We start from the raw sequence: 23075 nt of genomic DNA, 5'->3' as shown, positions 1-23075 counted from the left end.
AATAAAGCAATATTTTTCTCCTTTCTTTCATTTTTAAATTTTTTTACATAGAGGGAGAGAGAGAGAAAGAGAGAGAGAGCGAGAGAAAGAGAGAGAGAGAGAGAGAGAGACTGCACAGCACCAAAGCTTCCTTCAATGTGGCAGCCCAGATGGAGACTGGGACAATGTGCACATGGCAAAGCAATGCACTATCACTATCCAAGTGAGCTATTTTGCTGGCCCGCTCCTTGATTTTTAAGTGGTGACTACAAATACAGTGCAGGCCTGATCTGTTTGCAGCCTCCCTCAGGACCTTAAGCCAAACTCTGGGCATGGGGTGGGCAGAGGGGCCTGGGGGTCTGGTCCTGATCATGTTTATGGGGCTCAGGGAGTCTAAGTCCTGCTCATGTCTGTGGGATTCCATACAGTTGTTTTTACAAAGCCCTGGTTGTGTTTATAGGGTCTGCAAGGGAGAGTCCTACCCATGTCCTGGGACCCCTGGGAGATCTGGGCCTCCTGTGGACGGACATAGCAGGGGTCTGGTTCCTGATGGGAGGGTGGTCAGAAGGCCTGTGCCTTTGCCTTCTGTTCTCCTGGGTGAGGAGGCTGTTTCCTTGACGTTGCTGAGGGCTGGTAGTGTCTGGGCCCCACCTTTCCATGGAATATCAGGAGCAGCAAGTCCATAGGGTTCCCCAGGGATCTGTGGCAGTTCAGTTCCTGGGATGTGTGTGTTTTGGGGGGTGGCTCTGAGCTCTGCTTGTGGGCCTGGGCTTGACTCCAGATTCCTGGTGGCTCCGAGGTTCCCCCAAGAATTTGGTAAGGCAGCAGCCTTACCTCCAGTGAAGGTGCGCTCCACGTAGTCTATGATCTGGTTGTAGTCGCTGATGATGTTGTCGTGGTGGATGATGACTGGCACCTCCTCGCCCAGGTTGAGCCGCATGAACCAGGGCTCCTTGTGCTCGCTCTGCGGCAGGCTCACATCACGCTCCTCACACACCAGCCCCTTCTCAGCGATCACCAGCCGCACCTGCAGGTGCCGGGTCAGAGCAGGGAGGCAGGCGGACTAGTGGGACATTCTGCCCAGGGAAAGGCAGGGGTGTATGGGGAGCAGGGGCCACACACAGGAGGGGACACTGTTGCTTCCATCCCTGAGGCATCTAACAAGGGAATGGGAAGAGGGGTGTCCCCCAGGGGCCAGGCACTTGTTGTGGGAGGAGCACACCTTTCACTGGGGACAAGGGACAGTCTGCCTGGGGCCTCGGGGCTGGGTTTCACAGCTGGAAGACTCTGGGGTAGGATTTCTGACTCTGCTGTGTGAGTCTGGACAGCTTCCTTAAACTGTCTGAGTCTTAGGTTTCCTCATCCGCAAAGCAAAAATTCTATTAACACTACTCCAGTGTCTGACACATAGATGGGCCTTGTTCCATGACCATCACTGTCATGTTTGCACACTCAGCCTGGTCTGCAGAAGTGGATTTGGCCAGAAGTCTCAGCAGCACCATAATCAGTGGTTAGATCCCTCAAATTAGTTGGGACGCTCTGGGCGGGAGGCTGGTTGGTGGCACACCCCATTGATTGTACACATTGCCATGAACAAGGACCCTGGTTTGAGCCCCTGGTCCCCACGTGCAGGGGGAAACTTTACAAGTGGTGAAACAGTGCTGTAGGTGTCACTTTTTCTCTCTCCCTATACCCCCTCCATCAAAATAAAACAGAAAGAAAAATGGCCTCTAGGAGTGGTGGATTCAAAGTACAGGCACCAAGCCTCAGCGCTATCCGTATTGGCAATAAAATGAATGAATGTAAATTTTTTTAAAAAGATTGTCTTAAAAAATTGGTTGGGCTACAAATTGAAGTGAGCAATATTTGCCTTTATAGCATCCAAACATCCTTCCATTTGGTGCTACAGGCTCACACTAGCCTCTAGAAGACCAGAACAGAGATTGTCTCTCTGATTTTTTTCTTTCCTTATTTATTTATTTATTTATTTACTTTATGCTGCTTGTGGAATAAAAATGATCATGTACATATGATACCACTGAGCATCTTCTCTGACCCCATTTTTTACAAATTCACAGGGAGGGAGACACAGAGAGAGGAGAGACATCACTGCACCTCTCTACCATCCATGGTGCTATCATGTAGTGCCCAGGCTCAAACCTAAGTGCCCACTGAAATCTAGACCAGTGCTTTACCATGTGAGCTATCTCCTGGTCCACCCTCTGATTTTCTTGATGAGGAAACTAAAACCCAGAGGGGGCGAGTATGTGACTCAAAGTCACATAGTAATGTAGTCACAGTTCCAAAACTATAATAGAAGCAATGGTTTTTGACATCCAGACTAATGTTATCTGCCCTGTGGGCTCTTTACAGTGAGTCCTGGGCCTTCCCCTTTTGGAATATGTCCCCTGTGTCACTAGGTGCCCCATACAAGCATCTGGACTGATAGAAACTAATGGAAAGTCTTGAGATGAATGTGCTCCTGGCACAGTCTGACACCTCTGAGCTGAAAGATGCTAGACCCACCCAGTCCAACTTTCCAGCTGTCTGACTGTCTCCTGAATGTTGACTCAGACACAGTAAAGAAGTTTCAAAAAGATGAAAAGTGACCTCACTCCTCCCCACTTCCAGCTCTAGTCTACAAGGGTAGGGGGGACTCCTTTGGAGGGATCAACATCCTTGCACACACCCCAGTGGGACTGTCCTCTAAGACCTAAACACTTGTGATATCATAGTCAGAATGGTGACTGAGTGGCAGACTGTCAGTTCAAATGCCAGCCCTACCACTCAGTTGTTGGATGGTTTTTAGCTCCATAAGTCACTTTACATCAGCATACCTCAGTTTCCTTACCTGTATATCCAATTGGAATCCCACTAGAAAGACGTTCCCTCAGGGGCTGTTATAAGGTTCAGAGACATCAATCCCTATGGAATGGTGCCTAACCACGTGTATCTTAGCTTCTTGTGTTAGACTAGGTTTTGGAGGCAGATAGATCTGGACTTGAGGCATGATTATGTTGCTTATTTGGTGTGAGACCTTGGGCAGATCACTTGACCTCTCTGATTCCTAATTTATGTGATATGAAGAATGTCATTCACTCCTTCAAGGCTGGTACAAAGTTGAAGTGAATGAGGTGGGTAAAATCAGGGTTGGATGGTAGCACACCTTTACCATGCACAAGGACATGGGTTCAAGCCCCCCAGAACCACCTACAAGGGGGAAAGCTTCAGAAGTGGTGAAGCAGTGCTGTAGGTGTCTCTTTTTCCCTCTCTGCTGTCTCAGTTTCTCTTTGTCCTATCAAATATATGTATATGTATTTAAAGAAATGAATAAAATCTCCCCAAAAGAAGCTAATATTTGTGCTCCAACATCACTGCCCTCTCTCTCTCTCTCTCTCTCTCTCTCTCTCACACACACACACACACACACACACACACACGGCCCCACAAGCTTGGTTGGTGTCCTAGAATATTCCCTGCTCCACCCTAACCTCTGGTGTGAATATCCCCTTCTGTTTGGTTGACTATGGGGGAAGTAGGGGAGTTAATTAACTCCAACACTCATTTCTGATTTATTTGCTCCTTTAGCCAAAAGCAGGTCCTGCAGGTGGGCCTGGGAGGCAGAGACCCAAGCCCTCATCCTGGCTCTGCTATTGCAGTGCTGTGTGATCTAAGAGCCATAACTGATGGCTTTCTGGGCCTCATCCTGGCTCTGCTATTGCAGTGCTGTGTGATCTAAGAGCCATAACTGATGGCTTTCTGGGCCTCTCTTTTCTCACTGGTAAATCACAAGGGGCTGGACTCTGTGTGCCCAGAATGCCAGCAGCCCTTCTGGGGTTAACACAACATTCAGACCCTGCAGAAGGCAGAGGGAATGGTATCTGCTGGGTCTGGGTCTGGGTTCGTAAGTATATAGATAAATGAGTGCACATACCTTAGCCTGAGTGGAAGTGCATGAATGAACAGGTGTGTGTGTGTGTGTGTGTGTGTGTGTGTGTGTGTGTGTGTGTGTGTGTGTGTGTGTGTGTACACATCTGAAAACTGAGTGGATATGTATGCACTAGTGTGAGGGTGCCTGTGTTGAAGTATGAGTGCGCAGAGTGAGTGTGTGCATTGTGCATTCACGATCATGGGTGATGCTTGGGTCAAGATGGATCCCAAAACCATCAAGGCCTGAGATCAGCAAGAGCCAGGCTGCCCCAATTCCCTCTTTCCAGCCCTTCCTGGTGTCCCCCAGCCAGCCAGCCAGCCAGCCAGTCTGAAGGCCCAGTTGGGAGCTCTGAATGGATAGGGACAGGCTGAATTAGGCCTTTCGGCAGGTGCAGGCCTCTGGCCTTCTACCCTCCTTCTCCAGGGAGCACTCCCTCCCAGGCTCTGTGCTGAGGTTCTAGTGAGGGTGCCAGATGGGGCTGCTTGAGTGTGGGGGGGTCTCTTTTAGAGGCACACTTGTCCTGCTAGGAGCTGGGGTCATTCCGGCAGGTGGCCAAGGAGACTTTTGCTTTTAGTTGAGCTACAAGCCAGCAGCATGTGCCATCGTGTGAGGGAGAGGGCAGAAGAGGAAGCCAAGCACGGGGGAAGGGCATGCAGTCACCAAGCCCATCTGCCATCTCTGCCTCTAGGAGGATGGTCCAGACTATGCTGGTCACCACTCTGTGCCCAGACATCACTATACCTACACCCCTCCCTGTGGGTGCCTAAAGTGTGAACATAGGTGTGTCATTGCCATAGCCTAGCTCTTGTTTATGAGGTGACATTGACGGGCAGGCTTGGTGTCTCTGATCAGCCTTTTAGTTGCTGTGTGACTTTGTAAAAGACACTAAGATTACTAGGATTTCTGTTTCTCAGTTTGTTTCTTTTTTTAAAAAAAAAGTATTTTATTTATTTTATTTTTGAGAGAGAAAGACACAGAGAGAAACACCAGAACACTGCTCAGCTCTGGCTTATGGTGGGGCAGGGGATTGAACCTGGGACTTCAGAGCCTCAGGCATGAGAATCTCTTTGTATAACCATTATACTATCTACCCCTGCCCAGTTTGTTTCTTTTTTTAAAAAAAATATCTTTATTATCTTTATTTATTAGATAGAGACATCCATAAATCAAGAGGGGAAGAGGGTGTTAGAGAGGGAGAGAAACAGAGAGACCCCTGTAGCATAGCTTCACCACTCGCAAAGCTTTCCCCCTGCAGGTGGAGACCGGGGGCTTAAATCCAAGTTCTTGCTCACTGTAACATGTGTGCTCAGCCAGGTGCGCCACCACCTGGCCCCTCTCAGTTTGTTTCTATCAAGTACTTTTTCAAAAATATTAATTTATTTGATAAAAATAGAGAGAAATTGAGAGGGGAAGAGGAAACAAAGAGGCAGAAAGAGAGACACCTACAGCACTGCTTCATCACTCATAAAATTTCTGGCCAGTAGGTGAGGGCCAGGGGCTTGAACCTGGATCCTTGCACACTATAACATACACACTTAACCAGATGCACCTGGCTCCTCCATCAAATACTTTTTGAAAATTCATAAATATTTCTTGGAGCAGCTTAAGCTTATAAAAATCTATTTTTTATTTTCAAGATAGTGCCGCATGGATTTCACACTTTCTCTACTTGTTTGCCATACTAATTTCTTGAGTGCCTACTCGGTGTCAAGCCTTGTCCTAAGTGCTGGAGGCTCAGATCCTTATCCTCAGGGAGCTGCCAGTAGAATTGGGGGCAGGTAGGGGACAATCAGTTAAAGTAACGTGGATGATCAGGACAGGGAGGTGGCTAGTGGTAGCACACACGTCTTGAATAATTTAGCTTTAAGTTTATGAATGATAGAACTTTAACACTGCATAGGAGAGAGTGGTTCTCTCTCTGAAAAAAAAAACACAAATTGAATTTGAAAAATGATGTGATATCCAAAAGTTGGTACATTCATGGGGAAAAAAGAAAAACATGGGCAGAATAAGGAGAATTAGGAGTTAGAGCATCAGGATAATGGGTGGGCCTTTAGGAGAAAGTGACATTTGAGTAAAAGGATAAATAAGATGAAGGAGTGATCCATGTAGGGGTCTGGAGAAGAGAGTTCCAGGCAGAGTGAATCATTTACCTGTGCAAAATCCCTGAGGCAGGGGCATGATTAACGTATTTGATAAGAAGAAGGAAATTGAGGTAGTGAAAGCAGGGTGGGTGGAAGAGAGGAGGTTAGAAGGGATTCTTCCTACACAGGAACTTTTAATTCAAACTCTCAGATGTGGGGCTTCATGAATTTAGAGAGACCTTGAATTAGAATGGGGGAAAATCACATTTATTTTCAGTAATCTCAAACTGACATTTAGCGTTTTCTTCAATTATGAGTGTAGGCGACGAAGCATGGTAGTGTTAGCAGTGCCTGGAATATTGTCACCACTAGAAATCAGATCTTTTCATCAATTCACAGTTGTTGCAGTAACACTTATCACGACTTCTACATCACAGCAATTAATCAGACCTGCCTCCAGACCATGTTATATAACGGGTTAATACAGAGACACATATGTCATTATATAATGGGTTTGTTTTAAAAATATGTCAATAGCTATTCTTAGAGATGATTGGTTTCCCTGCTAATCTAACGATCCAATGAATTTTGCTTTACTTCACAAAAAGCATAATTTTAAGAAAGGGTCATGGACTTCCCCTAGCTGATGAGGGGTTTATGACCAAAGCAAGGTTCAGATTCTGTAGCAGGGGCTGAGGTCATTGCAAGAGTTTTCCCAGAGGGACCTTGGGAAGCACTTCAGGCCTCTGAGCAGAGGGGTGCTGAGATCAGCAGTTCTACCTGAGGGCCTCCAGCTGGGGCAGGGTTGTGGGGGGTTAACTTGAAGGGCAAGGCCAGAGTCAGAGGCAGAAGCCACCTGCACCCTCTCTATCCCCACCCTTCAATGTCTAGAAGGGGTCTCAGGGAGTCCTGCTTGATCTTAGGTATCAGAACTAGACCTTGGTAAGACTCAGACATGGACCCCTTACTCCTGGGCCTGAAAACTGGGCTAGGGGTTCCCCATAGCTGCATCCAAGACAGGGAGCACTAAAAAGATGATTCTCTAGTTGAGAACCTTGAAGCTGAGGATGGCACTCAGAGATATATCCTGGTGGAAATAACAATAGCAGTAATTCCCTTTCCTATTACACTATTATAAGATCTTTACATGCACGAAATCCATTAATCCTTAAACAAAACAAAGCAAAACCCTGACGGAGTGGACACTTAGCATCAGGCTCATTTAACACAAGAGGAAACAGGCACAGAGAGCAAGTAACTTGTCCAAAGTCACATATCTTGTAAATAGCCATCTTGATTTTAAAACCTCTGGGCTGAGTGGTGGTGTACATATGTTGCCATGTTCAAGAATCCAGGTTCAAGATCCCAGTTCCCACCTGCAGAGGAGAAGCTTCATGAGCAGTGAAGCAGTGCTGCAGGTGTCTCTCTTCCTCTCTCCATCTCTATCTCCCCCTTCCCTCTTAATTTCTCATTGTCCCTATACAAAATAAATTAATAATAAAAATATTTTTTAAAACACCCGCTGATATGAGGACAGAGGGTACCCAAAGGCCACTAGGCAGAATAGGACTATTCCTCTTGCCCAGGGAAGGAGGGAATCAGCTGTCTCAAAAACACTTATGTCATTTTCCTATTGTGGAAACCAAGGACTAGAGAGGGTCAGGACTTACCTGAGATCACAGTTAGTGAAGAGGGAGAGTCAGGGCTAAAATACTGGTGTCTTGACTCCCTGTATTTTTCTTCTCTTTTATAAAAAATATTATTTTATTTATTTGTTTATTTATTAGATAGAGACACAGAGAAATTAACAAGACTGGAGGAGATAGAGAGGGAAAGGGACAGAGAGACACCTGCAGCCCTGATTCACTACTGATGAAGCTTCCCCCCTGCAGGTGGGGACCAGGGGCTTGAACCTGGGTCCCTGCACACTGTAATGTGTGTGCTTAACCAGATATGCGCTCGGTCCCCTGTTTTTTCTTTTAATGAGAGGGAGAGAAAGAGAGAAGAGTGGGAGAGAGAGAGAGAGAGAGAGAGAACAGCAGTGAAGTTTCCTTCAATATAATGGGGGCCAAGCTCGAACCTGGGTCATGTGCATAGCAAAGCAGCACACTATCCAAGTGAGTTATTTCACCAGCTCAACTCCCAATACTTTCAACCTCTCCCAGCCTCATCCCTGGCCCAGGGAAAAGGCACTGGAGGGCAGGGACAATCCCAGAAATGGCTAACATCTACACTGTGCCTTTAGTCTCCACTGAAACTTGTGACTCCAAACAATCACCTATGATGGTCCCTAAATGTCGACTGTAAGTAAGTGAAAGGCCTGAGGCTGAGTGTGATCATGCATAAACTCATTCAATCTTCACAGCCCTCTGAAGGAGGCACTGCTTAGTAAGACTCCTAAACACCTGACAAAGCAGAAACTTAGAGAGGCAAAACCACTTCCACACAGTCATGCCAATGGGGAATGGCAGTGTGTGTGTTTGGAGGGGAAGTTGACTTTGTTGCAAGTAAATGTAGTTATACTTGCTGAGCATCCTATGTGCCCCATTCTTTGTGGGGGGATATATATGGACACATCTGCCTGATTACTCTTCTTAACTTACAGGTGTCATAATGGAGACATGAAGGACCATGACAGGTATACTCTGGCCAGTGACAGAGTATACCTTGAACCATAAGAAGTCTTGTTCTTGGAGACCTTACATGTCCCATGGAGCCATCATAACTCCTAGGGTGGACTGTTTTCTGTATTAATAGTTCATGTGTCATTAAGAACAGACTTCTCTGGGGAGTTGGGTGGCAGCACAGTGGGTTAAGCGCAGGTAGCATGAAGCACAAGGACCGGCATAAGGATCCCAGTTCTAGTCCCTGGCTCCCCACTTGCAGGGGAGTCACTTCACAGGTGGTGAAGCAAGTCTGCAGGTGTCTATCTTTCTCTCCCCCTCTCCGTCTTCCCCTTCTCTCTCCATTTCTCTCTGTCCTATCCAACAACAATGAAATCAATAATAACTACAACAACAAAACAACAAGGACAACAAAAGGAAATAAATAAGTAAAAAAAAAAAAACAGGCTTCTCAAATGTTCCACTGGGGAAGATAGTTACCTATGTGAGGCATGGCACCTTTAGACTGGAAAGAAGGAAGGGATATCACCTACTGAATTCTTCCCTAATGCCAGACACATGGCCTTGTTCTCTAAGTCCCCCAAGGATTCTGCACACTTCCTTTTCCTGACAAAGATATTGAGGCACCAGGAGGTCAAATGACTTGTCTGATGTCAACAGCCAGGAAGCACTCAAAAATGAGACTAGAGTCCAGGCAACAGAGTTCACACCCTTTGTACTAAACTCCCCTGCTTCCATGGGTCCCTGGGAGGGGCTGGATCCTGGTGGGAGAGGCAGGAGAATGCCCAGCTACTTTAGTAAGAGGCTTGCTTATAAGTGGAATTGCAGTGGGCAGTCTTTATCTCTGACCTAATTGTTAGTCCTGGGTCCAGACTGAATGAGGAGCATTCCATTGGGGTGGGGGTAGGGAAGGGAGAGCAGAAGAATGCTAACGGGTGGTATTATTCCACCTGCTTCCTGTCTAGGTTCAGCTATGGGACCTTGGATCTTTAGGTTCTGGACTGAAGGAACTTCTGGAATATGGAAGTCTGTCTGATTCATTTTCAAATCACCAGCAACTTACAGAGAACCTGGTGTGTAATATGCATTCAGCATGCATGTGTCTTAGTGTAACCCTGATTAACCTCAGGCCTCTTTTCCCTAGCACTCAAGTGACATCACGGCACCTATTCCTCTCAGGTGTGACACTGTGCCAGGCACTACCATAAGCATCAGCACTTTTTTTTTAAAAGACCTTTTTAAAAATAAATTTTATTTATTTTATTTTATTGAGAGAGACAGAGAGAGAAACACCAGAGCACTGCTCCGCTCTGGTTTATGGTGGGCGGGGGATTGAACCTGGGATTTAGGAGCCTTAGGCATGAGAGTCTGTTTGCATAACCAGTATGCTGTCTCCCCAGCCTCCATCAGCACTTTTTGTGTTATCATCTCATTTTACCTCTATAAGGCCCCTCTGAAAAAAGTGATGCCTGCCACTAGCTCCACTTTACAGATGATAAAGCTGGGGCTTTAGAAAGGCCAAGTGACCTGTCCACAGCTCCACAAAGAGCTGTTAAGGACACTGTCTTTTCCATAGGGAACTAACTGTCTGTTGTCTGTCTAGAAACTAACCTGGAGCTACTCAAAGGGGAGCAGTGGATCAGCTTCATCGGCATCTCCATAGTGCTTGTTGGAATTGTGGCACCTTGTGGCCGATTCCAGACTGAATCAGAATATCTGGGACAGGGCCTTGCAGTCTGCATTTTCAATGAAGTGACTTTAATGGTAGTTCAAGTTTGGTTGGTGTCAGTCTAGAGCTTTTTGCCATCACTTCATAATTTTCCCTGCCACTTGGCAAAGGGATTGGAATTAGGACTTACTATTGTTATTTATTTAGTTATTTATTTATTTTGGTCATTCCATTTTCCAGATGATGGAACAGCCTGGACCAGAATTCAAACCCAGGCATTTTGGCTCTAAAGCTCTCTCTCTCTCTTTCTCTCTCTCTCTCTCTCTCCAGAATCTTATTCTTCATCTGGAAAACTAGTGAATGGAACAGAATGATCTTCCTGGGATAAGAGTCCCAGGCTCCTGTATTGGTCCCCGCAGAACCCCCAGGCTTTTGGGCTCTGGCCATGGTGCTGAATCTTTGCCTCCCGGCAGAACAGTTTCCCAGGGTGGAATTGCGCCCCTAGAGGCGTCCCCTGTCTCATAGGCGCAGTGCCTGGCCCTCACCCTCTGAAAGCGGGAACCCTGATATGAGCACCAGGCTAGACTCCCAATACCGCTCCAGCTCCCCTGGATCTAAGAGGGGGCCAAAGGGATGTGTGTACCTTTAAGAGAGAAGCCTAGCCCTTATGGGAAGAGTCCAGCTGATGTGAGGAGATGGGTTAACTCCTTCCTTCTCAGTTGAGAGGAGAGGGGGCAGGTGTGGGGGGAGGGGAACATGAGAGAAGACCCCAACCGTCCCTCTGAACCCCCATCCAGAGGAGGTCGCCCCTCCACAATCGGGTCTGAGGGACAGAGGAGCTGACACATGGAGAGCCTGTACCTGTAGTATGGTGACAGCAGCAGGGGCGGAGTGCTGCTGCGGGGACACCCAGGCCTGGGCTGGACCCCCAAGGGACGCTCCTCCTCTCTCCTGCAACAGCCCCCAACCCCCAGCCTCTTTCCAGCCCTCCCTGCTCTTTTCTCCTAGCCTTTGTTTCCCTTGTCACTCTCCACCAGACCAGGTGTTTCAGGAGAGAAAGATGAAGAATGGATGTTCCTGAAACTGGGGGGTGATGCTCCCGGTGCATGCTCACCTTACGGGAGACCCACCCAGCCCGATTCTGTGGGCCCCCAAGCTCCAGATTCCACTCTCCAGCCAGAAGATCTTATAGGTCCCCGGCCCGGGTCCCTTCCTCCAAGGCTCCCTCAAGCCCGGGCGCGGCGGGGTCCCCAGCACCCCCCCCCCCCGCCCTACCTTCTGTGAGCTGAAGGACTGGGTCCAATGGTACAGAACCAGGCTCTCCCGGGGCCAATGGGCGGGGCTGGCGGACTCTGGCGCGTCTGGGGCCTCCGCAGGCTTGGCCACGTCGCTCTCCAGCGCCGAGATGGGCCACCAGCTGCAGTTAGTGGGGGTCAGGTTGTTGGGGGTCGCCATGACAGCCCGCAATCCGAGGGAGGAAAGAAGGAGGCTCTGGTGGCAACGGCTCTCTCGCCTAGCATCACATGGCCTCGCCGAGCCTGCCTCTCTCCTTAGCTCGCTGGCTCCCTCCCTCCCCTCGCGGTGAATGTCATTACTCACTGGACAAGAGGGGGATGGGAGGAGGGGATCCCGGGGCTCTCCTCTCGCTCCCTCCCCTTCCTGATGGCCCGCCTCAGGCCCGTGCAGGGAAAGCTACTGGTCCTCTCATCATGCTCCCTGGAAGGGTGCAAGAAACCCTAGTGAAGTGGGCCGTCCCCACCCCCAAATTAGCTTAGATTTGGCCAGTCAGCGGGACAAGATTCCACCATTACAAATGCCGCCTTCTGCCTGTCTGCTAAGGAGATATCTTTTAAGAGAACTGGTGTTAGAAGAGACCCACCTTCTTCTTTTTCTTTTTCCTTACCAGAGCACTGCTCAGCTCTGGTTTTTGGTGGTGCGGGGAATTGAACCCGGGACTTTGGAGCCTCAGACTGGAGAGTTTGTTTGAATAACCATTATGCTATCTACCCTTGCCCAGAGACCCTTCTATAAATTAGTGCCTGGAAATAGCTTGTCCCTCTTTGAAGCTGTTACTGTTTGACTTTTCTCCTGAAGGAGCTCTAAGGGCAAAAGGAAAGATTGTGATTTATTGAGCAGATACTTGCAAAGCACTTTCTATATGCCCAGTCACAGTCCCCAGGGCTTTATCATTGTGAGTCAGTTAGCTCTCACAATAATTCCATCAATTTCACTTCACAGAGGAAGGAACTGAGGCACAGAGAAGTTAAGTGACCTTGACCAAGGTCACCTAGCTACTAAGTGGTTGAGCTAAGATTCTAACCCAAAGCAGTCTGGCTAGAGTCTGTGATTTTAGTCATAAGGTCATGGCAGCAGATATTAATACAAACAACAGCACAGCAAGCTTTGGTCAACTCAAGCACTGGGCATCATCTTGCTTCCTTTGCACTGTAATCACTTCCCCAGATATGGAAGGTAAAGCTCAAAAATGTCAAGTTATTGGCACAAGGTCCAATCTTGCTGAATGTTGAAGGTACAATTTGAGAAACCCAGAGAAAGCCTGTAACACTTTCATGTTCATATAGTTAGTCCTGTAATGGGAGAGATGGCTTACCTGGCAAAGTGTTGGCATCTGAGGTTCATACAGTTTGTCCTAAACATTCATGAGACTTTACAAAAAGCTCCTTGTTATTCCCATTCTTCCCTTACAATACCTAGTGCTTTTATTGATTTACTATTGAGCAAACAGATGCATCAAGAAGATATGTTTCTCAACTGCCCTACCTATGTCATCCTATCCAGTACTCCTGGGCTCATCAACCTCCCAGACTGGCAAGCTTAGATTTGGAGGAATCAGTGTCCTTCCTTCCACACAATCAAATGTTCTGTGCCCATGAATTTCCTTATTTGCTTTGGCTGCTGAGAATCTTGGAGCTACATCTTCTGCTAAGTGCAAGTTGCCATATTAGCCTTCCTGGTTCAGCAAATTATCTTTGTCACCTTTCTACTGACATTTCAATTTCATGCACACATGCATATGTGTGTGTGTGTGTGTGTGTGTGTGTGTGTGTGTGTGTGTGTGTGTCCAATCCAGGCCACTTTTTCATTCAGATAGAATGACAGAGAAAGAGGATTGAGGCACCACAACACTGGATCTTCTTCCAGTGCGATAGCATTTCTCATGTGGTACCAGGTCTCAAACCTGGACCATAAGCACGGCAAAGCCCATGCCCTACCTGATGAGTTATCTCTCCACTCTGACATTTTCATTTCTACTTTTTTTCCCAGAAATGTCTTGTTTATGGTTTGTTCTTGCAAAGAAGATTATGATGTGTCTTGAGAGAAAACCAAAATGTCTATGAATTCAGGGCAGTCAGACCTTGAAAATTTGATTAAGATAGAAAATATGGCCCCCCCTTGCCCCATCTGTGTTTCAGAACTGAATTCAGGGAGCCAGAATCACAGTTGTCACACTCAAAAGTACACTTAACAAACTCTACCTGTGCAGCCACCATGTACTAGGAACTGGGATGTCACCAAAATTTAGTGATCATTGAGATGTACATGAATCTGGTCTTGGAATTTTTCTTTTTTTTTTAATTTTTAAATATTTATTTATTTTCCATTTTGTTGCCCTTGTTTTAGTTATTATTGTTGTTGTTGATGATGTAATCATTGTTGGATAGGACAGAGAGAAATGGAGAGAAGAGGGGAAGACAGAGACGGGGAGAGAAAGATAGACACCTGCAGACCTGCTTCACCGCCTGTGAAGTGACTCCCATGAAGGTGGGAAGCTGGGGGCTCGAACCAGGATCCTTACGCCAGTCCTTGAGCTTTGCGCCACGTGCACTTAACCTGCTGCGCTTCCACCCAACTCCCAAATTTTTCTTTTTCTTTTCTCTTCTTTTTAAAATTTTATTTACTTTTTTCTCCCTCCAAGCATATTGCTGGGCCTTGGTGCTGCTACTATGAATGCACTGCTCCCAGCAGCCATTTTTCCATTTTTTCCTCTCTGTTTTATTTGCTGGGACAGAGAGAAATTGAGAGAGAAGGGGAAGATAGAGAAGGAAAGAGAAGAATAAACACCTGCAGACCTGTTTCACTGCTCTTGTAGTGTCCCCCACTGCAGATGGGAGGTGGGGGTTTGAACCTGGGTCCTTGCACATTATGGTATGTGCACTTAACAAGGCACACCACTACCTGGCCCCCTCTTTGCATTTTTCACTAAGCACATGCATCTTGGAAAGAGTTTCCAATGACTGGCAAGATGGCTCATCTGAGAAGGCAGCTTCTTTCCCATGTGCATGGTCCAGGTTCAAGCCTGGCCCTCCACCGCACCGGCGGACACTTCAGTGCTGTCATATCTTTTCCTCTATCCCTCTGTTTTTCTCAATCTGAAAAAGTCAGCCAGCATGATGTAGCCCTGGTGACAGATTTAAAAAAAAAATGAGGGGGGGCTAGGCACACTGGGTTAAGCACACATAGTTTAAAGCTCAAGGACCAGTGTGATGATCCTGGTTCAAGCCCCTGGGCTCCCCACCTGCAGGGGAGTCACTTTGCAAGTGGTGAAAAAGGTCTGCAAGTGTCTTTCTTTCTCTCACCCTCTCTGTCTTCCTCTCCTCTCTCAATTTCTCTCTGTCCTATCCAACAACAACAGCAGCTATAACAACAATAACAACTACAACAAATGCAACAACAAGGGCAACAAAAGGGGAAAAATGGCCTCCAGGAGCAGTGGATTCATAGTGCAGGCACTGAGCCCCAGCAATAACCCTGAAGGAAAAAAAAAAAAAAAAAAAGGAAAGAAAGAAATCTTTCAAAACTACATTTTGTAACACAGTATGGTAAATGGATACACTAAATAAATTTATTTAACAACTGAACAACTGCTACTGATAGAACCTTATGTCAGGGCTGGGCAGTTGTACACCCAGTTAAGAGCACATATTCCAGTGTGTAAGGACTGGGTTCAAGCCACAGGTCCCCACGTGCAGGAGGAAAACTACAGTGGTGAAACAGGCCTGCAGGTGTCTCTCTGTCTCTTTCTCTCTGTGTCTGTCTCTCTTTATCTGTCTCCAGTTCCCTCTCAATTTCTGTCTCTATCCAAAAAAAGAAAAGTAATTTTTCTCTACCAAGGGTATTGCTGGGGCTTAATGCCTATATGACTCCAGTAATCCCCATGGTTATTATTATTTTTTAATTATTTCCTCCCTAGATAAAGGGTAAAAGACATAAGAGGTAGAGAGGGAAAAAGAAAGACAGGGAGAGAAGGAGAAACACTGCAGTACCACTCTACCACTCATGAAACTTCCCTCCTACAGGTGCTGCTATGTGGTGACTTGGAGCTCAAACCTAGGTCACTGTGCATGGTAGCATGTGTGTTCTACCAAGTAAGCCATCTGTTCTCTCCCTCCCATGTCATTTCTAATCTCATTTAAAAAAACAATGATGGGAGTTGGGCGGTAGCGCAGTGGGTTAAGCACAGGTGGTGAAAAGTGCAAGGACCGATATAAGAATCCCGGCTCAACCCCCTGGCTCCCCACCTGCAGGGGAGTCGCTTCACAAGCAGTGAAGCAGGTCTGCAGGTGTCTATCTTTCTCTCCTTCTCTGTCTTCCCCTCCTCTCTCCATTTCTCTCTATCCTATCCAACAATGGCGACATCAGTAACAATAGCAACAATTAACTACAACAATAAAACAAGGGCAACAAAAGGAAATTAAAAAAATATGATGCAGTGTGTGTCCTATTCAAATGTGTACATATTCATGCATATATTTGAGTATAATCTGTATAATAAATGCTTAGAAGTGAAATTGTTGTACCAAAGAATATGTCTTTGTCAAAATTCCCTTGGAAGAAACTGTATCAGTTTATACTTCCTCACCAGCCATCTACAAAAGTGTTCATTTCCCTATGCTATTGCCAAAGCAACATATTTATAAACATTTTTTTGAAGCCCTGGGTTAAAAAAAAAGATACCTCATGGGAGGCAGTAGCGCAGCGGGTTAAGCTTACGTGGTGCAAAGCGCAAGGACCAGCGTAAGGATCCCCCGTTCGAGTCGCCAGCTCCCCACCTTCAGGGGAGTCGCTTCACAGGTGGTAAAGCAGGTCTGCAGGTGTCTGTCTTTCTCTCCCGCTCTCTGTCTTCCCCTCCTCTCTCCACTTCTCTCTGTCCTATCCAACAATGACAACAGTAATAACTACAGCAATAAAACAACAAAGGGCAACAAAAGGGAATGAATAAATAAATATTTTTAAAAAACTTAAGGGAGTCGGGCTGTAGCACAGCGGGTTAAGCGCAGGTGGCGCAAAGCACAAGGACCAGCATAGGGATCCCGGTTCGAACCCCGGCTCCCCACCTGCAGGGGAGTCGCTTCACAGGCGGTGAAGCAGGTCTGCAGGTGTCTCTCTTTCACTCCTCCTCTCTGTCTTCCCCTCCTCTCTCCATTTCTCTCTGTCCTATCCAACAACGACAACAATAATAACTACAACAATAAAACAACAAGGACAACAAAAGGGAATAAATAAAAATAAAATAAATATAAAAAATTTAAATATATTTAAAAAATGTTATCTCTTAACTTTTATTTGCTTTTCCTTTCTGAATTTTCAACAAAAAACAGTTCAAACATATGGATAGCAAGGAAAATACCTTGTGGAGACTCATATACCCATCACCTATTTAAAATCACTGTTTAAAAAATTGCCCTGCTACTATTTAATTTGGGTGGGAGAGTTTGGAGTATTTTATTTATTTTTTTAATTTTTATTATCTTTATTTATTGGATAGAGACAGCCAGAAATCGAGAGGGTAGGGGAGATAGAAAGGGAAAGAGAAAGAGAGACACCTGCAGCCCTGTTTTACCACTTGCAAAGTTTTCCCTGCAGATGAGGACCAGGGGCTCGAACCAGGTCTTTGAACACTGTAACATGTGCACTCAACCAGGTGTGCCACCACCCCGTCCCTAGTTTGGAGTATTTTAAAACAAATTAGAGACATCATATTTTACCAATTATTCAATACTTAATACTTTATATTCACCATAGACCATTTCTTACCTCAAAGAACACATCTTTTCCAGCTTGAAAATTAACAATAAGGCTTTTATATCTAGTTCACATTCAGATCTCTCCACTTACACCAAAAAAGAAATGTCTTCAAGGGGCCGGGCACTAGAGCAGCGGGTTAAGTGCACATTGTGTGGAGCAAGGACTGGCATAAGGATCCTGGCTCGAGTCCCAGCTCCCCACAAGCAGGGGAGTGACTTCATAGGTAGTGAAGGTGTCTTTCTCTCCCCCTGTCTTCCCCTCCTCTCTCGATTTCTCTCTGTCTTATCCAACAGCAACAAGGGCAACAACAAGGGCAACAAAATGGGGAAAGTGGCCTCCAGGAGCAATGGATACATAATGTAGGCACCGATCCCCAGCGATAACCCTGGAGTAAAAAAGAAAAGAAAAGAAAAGAAAAATCTTCAGAGCTACTTTCAAATAGGGTCCAGCCAAGGACTGTGCACTAAATTCTGTTGTTACATCTCTTGTCTCTTTTAGTCTAGAATGTTCTTCCCATTCTTCCCTACAGTCCCCACAACACTGATTTATGAAAAGGCTAGGCCAGTTATCTTGGACAAAGTTCTATTTTGGGATATGCCTGATTTTTCTTTGTGATGTCTTCTAACTTGTGACACTCTCCTCTGTATTTCCCATGACTTACTTTTTAATTCTAAAGGACAAATTAGCTCCAGGTTAAACATTTTTGGAGCAAGAATTTTTAAAAAAATATTTCATTTATTTTATTTTTGAGAGAGATGCACAGAGAGAGAAGAAACAGAGACAGAGAGAAACACCAGAGTACTATTCATCTATAGCTTATGGTGTGGGGGACTGAACCTGGGACTTTGGAGCCTCAGGTATGAGAGTCTGTTTGCATAACCATTATGCTGCCTTAGAACAAGATATTAATTAAATAACAGAAGGAATGGAAAGAATAGACCCAGAAGCAGTGAAACTACACAAACACATGGTCCGGGTGTTGCCAATCTTTTTTTTTTTTCTTTTTCTTTTCTTCCCCTAACCAGGGTTATTGCTAGGGCTCAGTACCTTCACAAGTGGTGAAGCAGGCCTGCAAGTCAGTCTCTGTTTTTTTTATCTGTTTACTTTTATTTATCATCAGATAGAGACAGTGAAAAATTGAGAAGGGAGAGGAGATAAGAGAATGAGGGAGACATCTGCAACCCTGCTTCACCACTCGTGAAGCATTCCCCCTGCAGGTGGGGACCAGGGGTTTGAACCTGGGTCCTTGAGCACTTTAATGTGAGTGCTTAAGCAGGTATGTCACCACCTGGCCCCTTCTTTCCCTCTCTACTCTCGATTTATCTGTCTCTAGTTATAAATATATATATATATATATATATATTTTTTTTAATGCAGATTCTAAGCCCATATTCTAGATCTCCTGAAACAAAATCCACTTGAGTGGTCCAGGAGGTGGCACAATAGATAAAGCATTGGACTCTCAAGCAGGAGGTCCTAAGTTTGATCCCCAGCAGCACATGTACCAGAGTGATGTCTAGTTCTTTCTTTCTCTCCTCCTATCTTTCTCATTAATAAATAAAATATTTTTAAACATCCACTTGAATTATACTTCCTTTACTTTCCTCCCCCTCATTGAGATACTGCTCTAAGACACACAGAGTATTTTTTGGGGGGACAACAGATTAGGTTCCCAAGATGAGCTGGCTCATCATCTCTCCAGTCCCCCCTACATACTGAAACTGCAGAACCATGTCTAGTGTCGCTGCAATCTAGCCTCAAAGGTCTGGGCCTCACAGCCCTCACACTGTGGCCATCTGTTCTTGGAGACTTAGTTGAAAGGCCTGCTCATGAACAGTCTGATTAATCAACAGGGGGCCTGCAGGCCCTTCCTGCCAGAAAAGGACATTCACAGACACTGAATATCACATAGACCCTGAAGTTGGGGTTCTTCACCTGGAAATCTAAAGGTCTTTAGAACTGCAGCTAGATAAGACATTATTTTATTTTGTGACATAATGGGTACAGTGAGTTGTTCCAGGGAGAGAAGCTGCAGTCCAATAGAAGGCAAAGTTTCAGACACGTAGGACAGGAGCACCTTGAGGCTAGTGAGAAGCTTTCTGTTCTCAGAAAAGAACAAGCTTGACACACTTTTTCTTGGGACCTCAGGGCTGGGCATGAGCTTGAAGCAGGCCTCTACTCCAGGCTGAGAAATGCAGGCCCCTCAAAAATTGGGAGATTGGGGGAATGAGATAATCTGGGCATGGTATTCTCCATAGCATCCTTTACCACTGCAAGGCAACTACAATATCCTAAGTGACCCAATGAGGGGCTTTGTTAAACCGTGCTCAGCTAAACAATGAAGCAAACATTACCAAAGAGTTTTAAGCTGCAAGTTCAAGGGCCAGCACATTAACTCGCACGGACAGTGTCCTGCTTTGCCAAACCTGTGACTCAGGTTTGATCCTAGTCCGCACGATGGGTGTGTCACACCACCTGGCCCCAGGATTGTTTATTTTTAATTCTATTTTAAACCTCTAAATGATTTTGCCCATGAGGTAACTGGGTGGAGAGGTCTTTTTGACAGTAAGATGACATCAGAACTTAAGTGGCAGATGAGGTGTGTCTTATACACACATAGGGGTGCTCAGTATACCCCTGCAACTCATTAGTATTATCTTAGTCAATGATATATTGATTTAAAAAACCTTTTTTTTTTCTTGTGCTAACAGGGTTGTTGCTAGGGTTCAGCACTGGTACAACAAGAAGTCTACCACTTCTGGTGGCCATTTTTTTCTTTTTTTTTTTCCTTCTAATTTTAGATAGGACAGGAAGAAATTGAGAGAGGAGGGGGAGACAGAGGAAAAGAGAAATGTCTCTCCTGCAGGTGGGGAGTGGGGGTTAGAACCCAGGTCCCTGCATCTGATAATGTTTTCTTAGCCAGGTGTGCCACTACCCAGCCCCTTACCTTCTTGACTCTAAAAAAAAATTACTTAAGGGCAGGGGGCGGGGAGAGGGGGGAGATAGCATAATGGTTATGTAAACAGATTCTCATGGCCGAGGCTCCAAAGCTCCAGGTTCAATCCCCTGCCCCACCATAAGTCAGAGCTGATTAGTACTCTGGTAAAAACAAATAAACAAAAAACCCTAACTAAAGAAAAAGAATACATAAATAATTCATGTTTATAAGAACAAGCTTAAATAATAAGGAGGTGAAAATAACTCCAGACTGGCAAGCTAGAGAATGGGAATCAACAGGGTGGAGGTAGATAGCATAATGGTTATGCAGAGACTCATGCCTGAGGCTCAAAAGTCCCAGCTTCAATCCTCTGCACCACTATAAGCCAGAGCTAAGCAGTGCTCCAGTTAAAAAAAAAAAAAAGGAATAAATATGTAGCACTAGCAGTGCAGGAGGGTTCCTTTGATCCCACACCCTCTCCAGCATTTGCTGCTGTTACCTTTTCTTTTTTTTTCTTTATTAAATTTTTAAATATATTTTTATTTTATTTATTTATTCCCTTTTGTTGCCCTTGTTTTATTGTTGTAGTTATTATTGTTGTTGTCGTTGTTGGATAGGACAGAGAGAAATGGAGAGAGGAGGGGAAGACAGAGAGGAGGAGATAAAGATAGACACCTGCAGACCTGCTTGACCGCCTGTGAAGCGACTCCCCTGCAGGTGGGGAGCCGGGGTTCGAACCGGGAACCGGGATCCTTATGCCGGTCCTTGTGCTTTGCGCCACCTGCGCTTAACCCGCTGCGCTACAGCCCGACTCCCTGCTGTTACCTTTTCTGATGTATGACATTCTCACAGGAGTCAAGTGGTATCTCATTTTTGTCTTTATTTGCATTTCTCTGACAATCAGAGACTTGGAGCATTTTTTCATGTGTTTCTCTGCCTTTTGGATCTCTTTTGTGGTGAATATTCTGTCCAAGTCCTCCCCCCATTTTTGGATGGGGTTATTTGTTGTCTTGTTGTTGAGTCTGGCAAGCTCTTTATATATGTTGGTTATTAAACTCTTGTCTGATGTATGTATGGCATGTAAAGATCTTCTCCCATTGTGTGAGGGGTCTCTTGGTTTGGGTAATGGTTTCTTATCAAGGCCTTCTGGGTTGTTACAACCCAAAGTGTCTGTCCACTGGATGTGCTGTGTGTGTGTGTGTGTGTGTGTGTGTGTGTGTGTGTGTGTGTAGATGGAGGGTGAGGGAGAGGTTGGTAAAATCTTCCTGCTGGAAAGTACCACAGGCAAATAGACATAAAACACCACTGGGAGAGTAGAATCTACAGGTTTGCCATATCTGTAGCTCTGGCACTAGGTAGGCAACTCTGCTGGGTCCTGCCTATTGAAGGGCTCAGTAGCACTGCTGGGTGCCAGCAGCATCTTTTTTTTTAAATTTATTTATTGGGGAATTAATGTTTTACATTCAACAGTAAATACAATAGTTTGTACATGCATAATTTCCCCCAGTTTCCCATATAACAATACAACCCCCACTAGGTCCTCTGTCATCCTTCTTGGACCTGTATTCTCCCTACCAGCCACCCCAGAGTCTTTTACTTGGTGCGATATGCCAATTCCATTTCAGGTTCTACTTGTGTTTTCTTTTCTGATCTTGTTTTTCAACTTTGGCCTGAGAGTGAGATCATCCCATATTCATCCTTCTGTTTCTGACTTATTTCACTCAACATGATTTTTTTTTTTCCTCCAGGGTTATTGCTGGGCTCGGTGCCTGCACCATGAATCCACCGCTCCTGGAGGCCATTTTTCCCCCTTTCTGTTGCCCTAGTTGTTGCAGCCTCGTTGCGGTTATTATTGCCATTGTTGACGTTGTTTTGTTGTTGGATAGGACAGAGAGAAATGGAGAGAGGAGGGGAAGACAGAGAGAGAGGGGAGAGAAATATAGACACCTGCAGACCTGCTTCACCGCCTGTGAAGCGACTCCCCTGCAGGTGGGGAGCCGGGGGCTCGAACCGGGATCCTTACGCCGGTCCCTGCGCTTTGCGCCACGTGCGCTTAACCCACTGCGCCACCGCCCGACTCCCACTCAACATGATTTTTTCAAGGTCCATCCAAGATCAGCTGAAAACAGTGAAGTCACCATTTTTTACAGCTGAGTAGTATTCCATTGTGTATATATGCCACAACTTGCTCAGCCACTCATCTGTTGTTGGACTCCTAGGTTGCTTCCAGGTTTTGGCTATTACAAATTGTGCTGCTAAGAACATATGTGTACACAGATCTTTTTGGATGGATGTGTTGAGTTCCTTAGGATATATCCCCAGGAGAGGAATTGCAGGATCATAGGGTAGGTCCATTTCTAGCCTTCTGAGAGTTCTCCAGACTGTTCTCCACAGAGGTTGGACCAATTGACATTCCCACCAGCAGCGTAGGAGGGTTCCTTTGACCCCACAACCTCTCCAGCATTTGCTGCTGTTACCTTTTCTGATGTATGACATTCTCACAGGAGTCAAGTGGTATCTCATTGTTGTCTTGATTTGCATTTCTCTGACAATCAGAGACTTGGAGCATTTTTTAAATGTATTTCTCTGCCTTTTGGATCTCTTCTGTGGTGAATATTCTGTCCAAGTCCTCCCCCCATTTTTGGATGGGGTTATTTGTTGTCTTGTTGTTGAGTCTGGCAAGCTCTTTATATATGTTGGTTATTAAACTCTTATCTGATGTACGGCATGTAAAGATCTTCTCCCATTGTGTGAGGGGTCTCTTGGTTTGGGTAATGGTTTCTTATCAAGGCCTTCTGGGTTG

The 23075-nt window shown here is 45.7% G+C and overlaps 1 protein-coding gene across 1 annotated transcript in view; it reads right to left on the bottom strand.

The window, feature by feature from the left end:
* Nucleotides 1-11862, bottom strand: part of GDAP1L1 (ganglioside induced differentiation associated protein 1 like 1) — a 36523-nt gene extending 24661 nt beyond the window's left edge. The window contains exons 1-2 of the mRNA XM_007530884.3: nucleotides 11563-11862; nucleotides 814-1006 (exon numbers count right to left, since the gene is read on the bottom strand). Of these exons, the coding sequence (XP_007530946.2) occupies nucleotides 814-1006; nucleotides 11563-11742 (373 nt within the window). The 5' untranslated portion in view covers nucleotides 11743-11862. The remainder of the gene's footprint in view (nucleotides 1-813; nucleotides 1007-11562) is intronic.
* Nucleotides 11863-23075: the final 11213 nt, after the last annotated feature.

This window comes from Erinaceus europaeus, chromosome 1 (genome assembly GCF_950295315.1).
Source record: "Erinaceus europaeus chromosome 1, mEriEur2.1, whole genome shotgun sequence".
In the NCBI taxonomy this organism is placed as follows: domain Eukaryota; kingdom Metazoa; phylum Chordata; class Mammalia; order Eulipotyphla; family Erinaceidae; genus Erinaceus; species Erinaceus europaeus.
The sequence above is the reverse complement of the archived record's forward strand: the minus strand, read 5'-3'. Positions and strand labels throughout refer to the sequence as shown.